Source organism: Cucurbita moschata, unplaced genomic scaffold (assembly GCF_002738365.1).
Source record: "Cucurbita moschata cultivar Rifu unplaced genomic scaffold, Cmos_1.0 Cmo_Scf00014, whole genome shotgun sequence".
Taxonomy (NCBI): domain Eukaryota; kingdom Viridiplantae; phylum Streptophyta; class Magnoliopsida; order Cucurbitales; family Cucurbitaceae; genus Cucurbita; species Cucurbita moschata.
In genome coordinates, this window is record NW_019268530.1 from 2,457,713 (window position 1) to 2,470,068 (window position 12,356).

The window sequence follows — 12,356 nt, forward strand, 5'->3', positions numbered from 1 at the left end:
TTTATAAAATGGGTTACTTTCTTTGTTTGGAAAGGAAGGTACATCGAACGTGTTATTTGACTATTTTATATTTGTCTAGTTGATTTACTTTTTAAGTTATTGTCATTTGTGACTAAATAAACAATGTCGAGATTGAACTTATAATTTATATAAAAATGTCTCGTTTTTATACATGGAACAAATGAAAACGAAATTCTTTTTAGTAATCTTAGATCGTTGGTTCAAATGTTGATTACAAGCTTGTTTCGAAGGTTTACTACAAGCTAAACCACAACCATTTTATGCACCCAAGCACGTGAGCCAGCCACAATACTCACCAACCGTTCTTCAATCTCAACAAGGAAAAAAAAATGTGTTACTCATGGTGATATATAAGAGATTTTAGAATATAAGCACAAAAGAATATATCATCTTTAAAAAGAAGGCGAAAAGAAAAAAGAAAAATGGTTGCAATGGTACGACAATATGGTCCATCCACGTGACTGAGCGACATAAATGGTCGTAGCCCGCCCATTTATGGTTCATCAAATTAACCATATAAAAACGATAATTTAATTTGTTTTTTTAATAATTTAATGTTTATTTAAGAAAAAAACATTTTTTACAAACTGCCCCTTATAATAATCTAACTTGTCAACCAAGCAAGTTTTTGGGCATTGACTAAATATAATTATTTTTATTTAAAACGAAAAATAAAAAACAGATAAAATATAATAAAAATGTCTATTTTCAGCTCCATTTAATTAATGATTTAATTAAATGGAGAGAAATTTTCATTCAATTTCGGATGGGTCATTGTGGAGCCCCGACCCAACGGGTTAAATGGAATGTGAATTTACGAAAATACCCTTGAGACCGTTGGATTGGATTGGATTGGATTGGATTGGACGCAAAGACGTGGAGGTTTCGAGCGAAGAAAACTCCGCCTATATATATCGAACCAGGTCCACCCTCCTCCAGATTCCTTCTTATTTTAGTCTTTGGCGGAATCAATCTTCTATTTTTGATTTTCTACGCTCTCCAAAAGCTTCTACATTCCGCACATAACGCGCTTTCTCGGTTTGTTTTTTTTTTTTTTTCCTTTTTTTCTTCAATTTTTGCATCGCAATCTACTATATTCATGTTTGATCTCTTCAATTTGTGTTTTTCTTCATGTAATTAATCGAATCGCCTTTGTAGGGTTTCTTTTTGTGCTTCAAATTCGCCGTGTGAGTTGGATTTTTGGGGGTTTAGAGGTTTCTGTGGTTTTGAGGACAATGGGCGACCATCTCGTCCTGTATGTTGATCATTTGATTCGACCGGTTGCTCCTGTTCAATCTGTGGCCGAGCCGGTTGACCCTATTCCTTCTGCACCGCGTGAAGGTGTAGTTGACTCGGCTGCGGCTGGTCCTTCGTGTTCGACTGCAACTGTGGATCATCCGACGGTGGAGCAGGATGCACCTAATGAGGAGGAGCCTCTGATTCAGGTAGCGGAGTGCCGCATTTGTCAGGAAGAAGACGGTATCAATAATTTAGAAACTCCCTGCGCATGTAGTGGTAGTCTTAAGGTAATTGACGCCTTGACCCCCTTTTCCTTTATTAATGTGCTCAAGACTTTTTATTTGCGTTGTATATGTGTTTGCTGTTGCTGCTGTATTGGATGAGAGATCCGTCTGGATTTTTTAGTGTCTTGTCGAGAATTCATTAGTTTTATTCACAGCTTGGTTAATTTTATATTTTTCTATAATTTTTTTCCTCAATGCTTTGTTTTTTACTTTTTAAAATTCATCGCCTATCCAATAGCTTGGTGATAAGAGAACACTTCTTTTGCCTCAACTTTTTTGTTTGTGTCAATTTGTACGTTCGACGGGAAACTTTTTGGACTGGTATGTGGTGCGTCTGAGTTATAATGTGGCTTGATAAAACTTGACAAGAAGCATGACCATCATGCATGGTGTCAGTGATCTTGAACTCTAATGTTTTTTTTCTTCAGAATGTAACTAAAGTAGGTTAAGCTATTTGAATTGACCAATATGAACCCATTTGGTAAAACTTATCGAAGTTAATTGTTTATTAACCTTTTGCACGTTTCTGATTAATGGTCTTTTTTTTTTGTTCAGTATGCTCATAGAAAGTGCGTTCAACATTGGTGCAATGAGAAAGGAGACATAATTTGTGAGATATGTCATCAGGTATGCATGATGATTTTGATTTGATATGTCGACCATTTTTGCATTCTTTTAAAGTTTTTGCGTTTGGAGAATTTCAAATAAATTGCTAATATTATCTATATGCTTTAGCTTGCGTGCAAGTTTTCTGCCAAGAATATATATATTTTTTTTTGTAACTCTTAATTCTTTGAATTCTTACATCGGGAGTAAAAAAAATTCACTTTTAGTGTTTTAAAAAGTGCATAAAAGTGTGCACGCTGAAGAGGGGGCACCTCGTCTACCTCTATAGGGCACACACCTGATGGTTTTATTTTTTATTTTCAAATTTTTAATTGAGAGGCATTTTTATTGTATATATAAGAAAGGTATCTTCCGCCTAGGGTACTTGTAGACTTGAAGGAAAAATCCTTGAATTGAGAGTTTGTTTCGGTTATTGTGATAGGTGAGAGTGTTGTAGGAGAAAACCATAGAAGTAAAGAGAGAATTTTGTACTCTACAAACCACATAAATGAAGGAGGTTTACCTTTTTTTTTTTTTTTTTTCCTTCTCTTTCTTTTGGTCGTTCTCTCTTGACCAGTCACTTTGCCTTCTCTCTTTGAGCCCTACCTTTACCCTTCCTTTCTCTTGATATGTCCATCTCTGAGGAAACCATGAGGGTGGTTCACTAGAGCGCACACAATGATTTGGGTTTTTTTTTGCAATGGGTTGGATTCGGTATCATAGAAGATTGTTCCATCTATATGAGAGGAAGACAACCAGCATGTCAATAGGTAGATTCCTCCTTCCTCATGCTCAACCTAAAGTAATGTGGATACCATTTGGGATACTCTGTGTGGCGAAAGGGAGTTGGGGCATTATTGTCAGAGATGGTAGAGGTAGAGGTTCTTTAATGTTGAGAGTGTTGATGGACAAGGCATTGGTGTTTATTCGTGACTTCGGGATTAAGAGATATTTCTGTTAAAACTTTGTTGTTGGTGAAAAGTTGGTTTGATGATTGGCCTTTTCTATTTTGATCATGGGGCTTCTGATTCAGGTCATTAGGCTCCTCTTCTCCCTCACTTATAATTCTTTTTCCTTTAACCTCATTGCTGTAACCTTGATCCTGTAGACCATTCCATTGCTAAGTCTGGACCTTGACGGGAGTGGAATGTTTGTTGTTCTTAGTTGGTTGTATGCTCTCTTTATTTGTCACGGTGCATTGGCCAAGATTATGAATGCTTCTTTTTTGCCAAAAAAAAAAAAAAAAAAAGTAATGAAAAAGAACATTTATCTGTTTTATTCACTTTTTCTGAATAAAAACTATAAAATGTCATCCTCATTTTGTCTGCACTTGTTTCATGTTATGTTGAATGGTATAATGAGATTTGCAGTTGCAGCTTCTTTTCTGTTGATATTTTGGTGTTTAATTCCTCATTGATGCTGATGTGTTTTATTCAATTGCCAGTTTTATCAACCTGGATACACTGCACCATCTCGTTCTGAAGAAACTGCTATTGATATGGAGTAAGCTCGACCTTTTTGTTATTTCCTATTGTCTTGCATCGATTAGCATGTTTCTGAACACCCGCAAATATTTTGTTTTCATGTAATTCTGTTGTATTTTAAATATTGATCTGGATGTGGGTCTACACAGGGGAAGATGGACTATTGCTGGTAATCCATTAGACCTGAGAGATACTCGGCTATTAGCCATTGCAGAGGCGGAACGGCATTTTCTGGAGGCCGAATATGATGATTATGCTGCTTCAAATGACAGTGGAGCTGCATTTTGCCGATCGGCTGCTCTTATTGTATGTTTGCTATTAGTAGTTCGTAGAACTCTTCTTTTCACCAAAATTTGGAATGATATCAAACTTTCCACTCCGGTGTTTTCCATGCTACTGCACTGATGATTTATTTTATTTTATGCGGCAGTTACTAGCTCTTCTCCTTCTGCGTCATGCATTGACCATAACAGATCCAGACGGTGAAGATGATGCATCTGCCTTCTTCTCTGTAAGTGAAGTATGAATTTATTTTCTTAAATTGAAAAGGAAAAATAGAGTTCTGGGTTTACAATCTTAATACATGCCTGTGACAGATTTTCTTGCTTCGTGCTGCTGGTTTTCTGTTACCCTGCTACATCATGGCCTGGGCCATCAGTATCTTGCAACGTCGAAGACAAAGACAGGTTGGTAATTTAGGAGTTCTTTAAAAATTTTCTTCTTATAAACTCTTCTGTAGACTAAATTTTGAAAATTAAGAATGGTTTGGTAACTGGAAAGAGAGAGATTCTGTGAGATCCCACATCGATGAGAGATAGGAACGAGTGCCAATGAGGATGCTGGCCCCGAAAGGAGATCTCACATCGGTTGGGAGGGAAACGAAACATCCTTTACAAGGGTGTGGAAACGAAACATCCTTTACAAGGGTGTGGAAACGAAACATCCTTTACAAGGGTGTGGAAACGAAACATCCTTTACAAGGGTGTGGAAACGAAACATCCTTTACGAGGGTGTGGAAACGAAACATCCTTTACGAGGGTGTGGAAACCTCACGCGTTTTAAAAACTTTGAGAGGAAGCCCTGCAATGTCCCACATTGGTTGGGGAGGAGAACAAATCACCATTTAGACGGGTGTGAAAACCTTCTCCTAACAGATCATTTTAAAGCCTTGAGGGGAAGCCCGAAAGGGAAAGCCCAAAGAGAACAATATCTGCTAACGGTGGATCTGGGTCGTTACAAGTCCGATAAGAAAAGTCCAAAGAGGACAATATCTTCTAGCATTGGGCTTGGGCTTAGGCTTGGGCTGTTTGTAGGTTCTAGTGATCTTTGTGTTTAAAAGAACACTATCCATTAGAAGAAAAAACTAAAAAAAGTTTCTGAAGTCAACCTTTTAAATAAGTAGTTTAAAACAGAAAAATCTTAAATTATGTTATAGTTGTATTGTGAAGTCTTAGGTTAGCTAGCTTTATGAAGCCTGAAACATAATGAGAGAGAGAGTTGGAACTTAATGAACTTAATAGAATGTTGCTGCTAAGTTGAGACATTATTTCCAATTGAATAGAGCATTGTATGGTTGTGAACCAGCAGGAGGCGGCAGCAGTGGCTGCAACACAAGTGGCGTTTGTGCTACAACATGGACAGCATAGAGGCTTACAATTTGCGATTGCATCAGCAGCAGGGGCACCCCTCACCCCTCACCCTCACCCTCTTCCTCATCCTCATCCTCATCCTCATACTCCTGCTTGAACTGCAACTGCAGCAGTCAACCATGTAATAAATACTATATTTTCAAACATGAAAAACCTTTCTTCATCTACTTGCTCTTGTTGTCGTCGTGGTCGTCATTTGTATGTGCCAACATTTTCCCTCAGCTTTTTGTCATCTTCCAAAGCTAGGTACAGTCACTAACAAACTTATATTATTTTCGTCGTCTGTTTCGGGACCAGTCAATTCTATGTTCCAATTTGATCACACTGCTTGATTCTGCTTCTTGGAAGCTAAACATAAAACTCTTGCCTTGTATTTTGTACATTCTTTTTTATATAGAGAAGTTATCTACAGGGAGATTTTATATTGTATACAATTTGCTGGGCATGTCAAATAAAAAATAGTAGATAGCATGAGAAAGATCATAAACTTACCTGTTATAAACTAAAGTGGCACATCTTTATTTGAGAGCTGAAGCCAGAATGTTTGTTTATTTAGCATCTAAATGGGGTTGATCTTGAGTTGAGAGCAAGTATTCAAACAGTTCTGCCCGCGTTTGTGCTACAACAACGTAGAATTGTTCGAGTCAAACCAATTTTAAACTCTATGCCAATTTTAAACTCTATGCAAGATCAAATCCCTAATACCGGAACAATAAGTTGCAACAAGATGATGAACAATGTTAAGATGCAATAGGACTACTCTAAAACGACTCAAACTCTTCAAATACCTTCAATTCAACAAGTTTTGATCTATGATATAGTTGTTTGGTCTAGTGTGCATATAAAAGAAGTCGACATTAGAGTACATAGGACGCGGAGATACCATGTTATCCCATTTGGATCGTCACAATGATCTAATCACTATTCCATTAGATTAAGTTAAAAGTACGAAATTACTTCGAATCATTTCTAAATTTAGAGATTAAATTGTATTTTTTATAAGTTCATAAACCAAATCACGATTTATCACGATCATTTTTGAATGGGTAAGGATCGAGACGAAGTGTAATGTCTTTTTTAACCCACATCAAAATCTCATCCTATTATTAATATCATTTCATGGCAGTGATATAGAATGAAAAGGACAGGCACCGGCTTTGCCTTGCATTGGGGGCACTGATGGATGAAGAGGCAATTTATGTATTCATTATCAAACAAACTCCAAACGCCAATAATTCATTACCCTTCCCTTCTTCAATCTCCAAACCCAGAAGGAACCTCCGATTCCCACATCCATGGCCTCCGATTCCAACTCCCCTGAAATCTCCTCTGTTTTCGACACCCTCATCGGAAACAGAGACCTCTCTCTCTTCATGCCCGTCCTCTTCGGCTTCTCCGCCGCCGACCCACTTCAACAATCCCAAAACCCCGCCGACCCAGATCGCCAAAACGCCAATCGGAGCGACAGGATATTTCTGGTCAACCCTTTTACTCAGAGCATGGTCGTGATCGAGGGGCGTTCGAGCTTGGAAGCACTGATGCGTGATCTCGGCGGGAAGGACGGCCAGCCGCCGGCGTCCAGAGCATCCATAGAAGCGCTCCCCACCGTTCAAATCATGGCAGAGGAGTCGGGTTGTGAGTGTGTGATCTGCTTGGATGAGTGGAAGATTGGGGCGGTGGCTAAAGAACTGCCCTGCGGACACAAATTTCATCCCGACTGTATAGAGAAATGGCTTGGGATTCATGGGAATTGCCCTCTTTGTAGGTGCAAGCTGCCGGATGATGTTGATCGGAAGAACAACGAGGGGCGGCGGGCGAGGGAGATTTGGGTCGGTTTTTCTTTCAATAATGATCGGAGAAGTGAGGGTTCTAATGGAGTTTCTTCAGATCATGGAGCTTAGGGTTAGGATTTTTGCCCCTTTTGTTTGTGGAGTTCTTATGTATAGATAGAATAAAGCTTGGTTTGTTCTTCCTTGAGCTTTCAATAATTTATATTAATATTCTCTTCGAATAAACTAATTAAATTTTTAAGCACCAATGTAATTGACTTAAAACGTGGCTCGAGTTTATACGTTTGAATTGACTACAAAATATAATTTTCATACAGCTAACTTACTCGTTAGATTGAAATAAAATGATAAAAATATAAGAAGCATGCATAGCACTTGGCTATTGATAAGTGTGGGCTAGCATGTGCGGATGTTGGATGCGACGGGTGTTGGCACTGGTGCGTGCGCTCAAGAGGCAAGCATAGGCGGCAATGGCGTTGCACATGTGAGGTCGTACACACTGAAGCACCTTGCGGGGCGAGCTAGTTGCGAGGTTTAGCGCAATGGCTGTGCGCTGGACAGGCCTCTTGTGAGATTGTTGAGGGCCTTGGCTATGGGCTATAGAAGATAATCTCCTATTGTAACGCTCCATGCCTAGAATTTTGACCAGCATTTAGTATCTATATTTAATACATGATGGCTCCGGCACTCCTATATTTCTTACTTATCTTGAACAGACAAACTAGCTCGGATTCTTTTAGCATAGTTTGTCTTCACTTACAGGGAAAATTCCCAGAAGTCGCTCAATACAGAATTATTCTAACCTCGACACACTTATTGGTATAGATAACAACTATCAGTTCTTGTAAGTAATATCACAAAGAGGACAATATCTACTAATAGTAGGCTTGAGCGGTTACAAATTCGTAACCATCATATTCTGATGATCACTCTCATCGGATATGGTTCTGGGTCATTCATATACCTTTCATTTTCTCCGACATCGCACACGTTCTTAGGAGCAAGATCATGAACTTCTCGCATCAAATACGACAATAATTGATGAACTAAGAAGAATCAATTACGCTCGGTATCGTTTGAAGCAAAGTAAGACATTAAATGAAGGTAAAGAGAAAGGTAGTTGAAGAACTGAACTCATCTTTTGTTGTTCCCTTTTTTGTTCACCTGTTTTTCAAACATTTGGCCCACACATTACCCATTAATTCATCTCAATAATTAATATTCCTTCCTTTCAATGTGAAGCAAGCTAGCTTGGACAGAATCATCATTCATTTTCCAATATCCAAAATATAAATAAATAAATAAATATATATATATATATGTATATAATGGTGAAAATTGGAGGCTAAGAAATGAATGAGGTTAAAAGGGAAAAATATTGCTTTATAATATGAAATGATTTGATTTTGATTCCACTCATGAATGGATCACTTTTTTTTTTTTTTCTTTACCTTTTATTATTATTATTTTTAAATATTTTCTTTTCCTATATATATATATTTATTTATAATAATGAAATGATGGGTTACTCTGATTGCTTTATTGTCGATGTATCTCTTTTTTAGAAATTAAATGGGTTTAATTTCCCGAACCAATAATTGGTGGTAAAATGTTAAGACAATCTGTTTCAGCGCACGAATGAATACAACGCACCTTATATTGAAAAATACAGAATCCTCTTTCTATAGATTGATTTGATCTCGTTGCTGTAATGAACGGAGTGTTGTGTCATGGTCTTCAGTACTCCTATTTTAGAGGGAAAGACGGTCTTTTTTGAGGTTATCGTATAATGCTCTACGAGACGTGTTCCTTATGGAGAAATTGAGTTACCAAAAGTCGCACCTCAACAGTGGAATATTGTTGTCACTTTGAGTATAAGTTCTTGTAAAACAACTAAAACGTGTGGTTATTGTGCATAGCTACTAACGTGGAAAGATAACCCTTAGGAGAGAGATCACACGAGAGAAACACTAGGAGCTGAGGGAGCAAGAACCGAGAGCGAGGGAGACATAACTGAAACAGTTGAGGGCTGTAAAAACCCATTATTTTTCGAACTCATCCCTAGTTGAATTTCCCTGGAACGACCCTCAAATTCAGCTATTAAAATTTCGAATTTCCTCGTAACCTTAGTTCAACGAGTTCAATGATCAATCGAACATATCTAAATCTATTTTGGATTAAATTTGGTAGAAATCGAAAGAGATTAGTTAGTATGATTCTCTTTTTTGCTTGGCTTGAATATAGAAAAAAAAAAGGATAAGTTTTCTTTTGTTCAGATGGCTTTTGAAAATCTAAGCTTAGATTAGATTCTTTGATTCCTTTATCCTTTGCAAACAACAAAAAGAATCTGCCAACCACACCATACACTATACAAAAACCCAATTTGATTTTGCCCTTTCAATCACGAAAAGAAATATCCACGATTAGGGACGTTTATAGGATAAGTCAGCTCGGGTTTAGACATTTTTTACAACAACCCAATTGTTCGGGTTATAAAATTTCTCAACCCACATAATTCAATTAGCTATTGGGTTGACTTGGATCGAGCTGTTCGGAAAAACCCATGAATCAATTTGTAACTTAAATCAACTCAATCTAAATAAGAAATACCCATAATTAGAGACATTTAAAGAATAAGTCAGCTCCGGTTTAGACATTTTTTACTCCAACACAATTGTTCGGATTATAAAATTTCTCAACCTACGTAATTCAATTAGCTATTGGGTTGACTTGGATCGAGTTGTTCGGAAAAACCCATGAATCAATTTGTAACTTAACTCAACTCAATCTAAATAAATTGATAACTTGACCCAGACAGCGAGATCCCATCTCGGTTGTAGAGGAGACCAAAATATCCTTTATAAGGATGTGGAAATCTCTCCCTAACAAACTCGCCTAACGGGTCAAAATTGACAATAGATCAGAGTAGGGCTAGACCCAGAAGGGTTATGATAGCGGTGGACTTGGGACGTTACACAGATCGTACGAATTAGGTTAAATTGATCGAGTTTTTCAGATCCTCACGCCTTTTAAACAACTCGTGATCGTGATCGTGATCGTTGATGGTGGGTTTCGTGGGGCTTAGCAAAGGCAAATGGGAATCAAGAGAGAGGAAAACAGCAAGATAAAAACAAACCATACACTTTTTTTTTCCTCCCTCTTTTCTCTCCTTTTGAGACTCTTCCTTCCATCTCTGTATCTTTCTTTCGTTTTTTTTCAGATTCTCTCAAAAAAAAAAAAAAAAAAAAAAATTAAATAAAAATTGGTATGAACGTAATATAATTTGGAAACAATAATATAAAAAAAAGAAGAAAAAGAAGCACACAGCTCATGAAGCATATATTCTCTTCCAACAAAACCCTTTTTTTAATGATATAAAGAGAGAACCTCAACCAAACCATACCCTTCCTTCTATGGATATTCAAAGAGAAAAAGAACCAATAATTATGCAAAATTATCAACACATGAACTTGGTTTTGTCTACTGATCCAAAGCCACGCTTGAAATGGACTCCTGAACTTCATCAAAGATTTGTCGATGCTGTCGCTCATCTCGGTGGAGCTCACAGTTTCGTTCTTGTTCTTGTTCTTGTTCTTGTGTGGTGGAGGGTTTTGATCCGTTTACTCAGTTGTTTTTGTGTGTTTTTTTGTTGCAGAGGCTACTCCTAAGAGCTTGATGCGTGCCATGGGTATCACTGGCCTTACTCTCTATCATCTCAAGAGTCATTTACAGGTTCTTCGTCTATTTCCTTTCAATCTATGGGTGTTCTTCATTGGATCATTAAAAAACTGATTTGGGTTTGTTTTTATATCAGAAATACAGATTGGGGAAGACCCAGAAGCCTGAAAATCATAGCATGAACGAGTAAGAGAAGTGAAAAGAACCCAAAAAAAACCCATTTTTGTGTTTTTTTGTATCTGAAATGGCAATTTTCTTATGGAATTCTTGTGTTGATTCAAGGAATATGAAGAGATTACATGAACAAATTGAGGTACAAAGGCATTTACAGCTGAGAATCGAAGCTCAAGGGAAGTATTTACAGAGAGTGCTGAGAAGAGCTCAAGAGATGATTGCAGGGTATGGGTGTTGTTCTGAAGCGCTGGAGGAGGCGAAGGCGGAGCTGTCGGAATTGGCGTCAATGGTGAGCTATGGGTATCAATCAGATGAGGTGAGGGAGACGAGGATGGGCTCCATTGATAGCTCTTTGACGTCCTTGGAGGAGGCCCCGACAGTGAAGACGAAGAAGAAGAAGAGGAAAGGAAACAGAGATGAGGAAGAACAGAGCAGCTCTGTTTCTGAGGGAGATTATAAGAGATTCATCGATTTGAATGTGGAGTATGTTTGAATGATTTATCAAAATTTGGCATTTGGTTGTAAAATATGTGTAAATGGGTGGAATTTTAACCCAATGTTTAAAGTATATTCTATGAATACGAGAGAAATTTTAAAAATTTGTGTTCGTGTTGTGTTGTCATGTGTTCTTACGCTCCTCGGTTGACTTAGGACTCGATTTTTGAATAATTAGACGCTTATTCCAACAATTTTGGAAATGATTCTTATGTCTCAAGACATGTCTGTTTAATCTATGTAGATTGTGTTCTATGTGGATTTTTATCTATTAGTCAAATAGGGTCGAAGATAGAGATTATATTCCCCGTCCCCGCTATATATATATATGTAACTCATTTTTTTTTTGAGTGTTGAAAACTATGTTCTAATTTTTTTTAATTTAAAATTATGTCGGTAGAATATTATGAGATATGATTGGTTTTATCGGAATATTTTATATTTCTTTTAATAGAAACGATATCCGAACATGAAAGGGATATTGTTAAAATAAAAACTATAAAAAAAATTGAAAATTTTCCCACTAATTCTCATTTTTGGAACTAAAATAGGTGATGAGAACAGGGGACGGATTTTCATAGACATCTCGAGTTATATAAAGCATAATACACGATGAATTCTATAGACAAATCTATTTTGGTTGACCCAATGGTAAGGTTATTGGGCTGACCCAAATACGGTCCAAAAGGGTCCGTTCATAGGCTAAAATACACCATATCCAATTTAATGAATGGAAGGGTTGAGTCTAACCATCGAATCAAATTTTGATTTTAGGTCGAATTTGAATCGAACCTAGGTCAAGTTGGGTTGGCCGTTCCGCTATGACAATTCTCAATTTTTTTTTTTTTCAATTTACGACCCAATTATATTTAAAAATAAATACATAAATAAAGTGCAATATATGAACATACTCAAAAAAAAAAAAAAAAAAAAAAA

At 37.1% G+C, this 12,356-nt stretch overlaps 3 protein-coding genes across 5 annotated transcripts; all 3 read left to right on the forward strand.

The window, feature by feature from the left end:
- Positions 1-887: 887 nt before the first annotated feature.
- On the forward strand, positions 888-5,698 carry LOC111452273. Of its 3 annotated transcripts, none has more exons than XM_023092901.1 (8): positions 888-1,059; positions 1,180-1,547; positions 2,100-2,171; positions 3,595-3,653; positions 3,784-3,940; positions 4,065-4,145; positions 4,231-4,320; positions 5,219-5,698. In XM_023092901.1, exons 2-8 carry the CDS (start codon positions 1,257-1,259, stop codon positions 5,378-5,380), a joined length of 912 nt encoding a protein of 303 aa, XP_022948669.1. In that variant the 5' UTR covers positions 888-1,059; positions 1,180-1,256; the 3' UTR covers positions 5,381-5,698. The 3 variants fall into 3 exon arrangements, with proteins under 3 accessions (XP_022948669.1, XP_022948671.1, XP_022948670.1); XM_023092903.1 differs by having other exon boundaries at positions 5,222-5,698; XM_023092902.1 differs by having other exon boundaries at positions 965-1,081; positions 1,178-1,547.
- A 649-nt stretch (positions 5,699-6,347) lies between these two features.
- On the forward strand, positions 6,348-7,314 carry LOC111452865 (E3 ubiquitin-protein ligase RNF181-like). The gene has a single exon (XM_023093783.1). It carries the CDS (start codon positions 6,579-6,581, stop codon positions 7,182-7,184), a length of 606 nt encoding a protein of 201 aa, XP_022949551.1. The 5' UTR covers positions 6,348-6,578; the 3' UTR covers positions 7,185-7,314.
- Positions 7,315-10,386: 3,072 nt separating this feature from the next.
- LOC111452478 (myb-related protein 1-like) lies at positions 10,387-11,532 on the forward strand. The gene is made up of 4 exons (XM_023093240.1): positions 10,387-10,640; positions 10,729-10,805; positions 10,888-10,937; positions 11,034-11,532. The coding sequence occupies exons 1-4, from the start codon at positions 10,487-10,489 to the stop codon at positions 11,416-11,418; spliced, it is 666 nt and encodes a 221-aa protein (XP_022949008.1). The 5' UTR covers positions 10,387-10,486; the 3' UTR covers positions 11,419-11,532.
- The last annotated feature ends 824 nt before the right edge of the window (positions 11,533-12,356 follow it).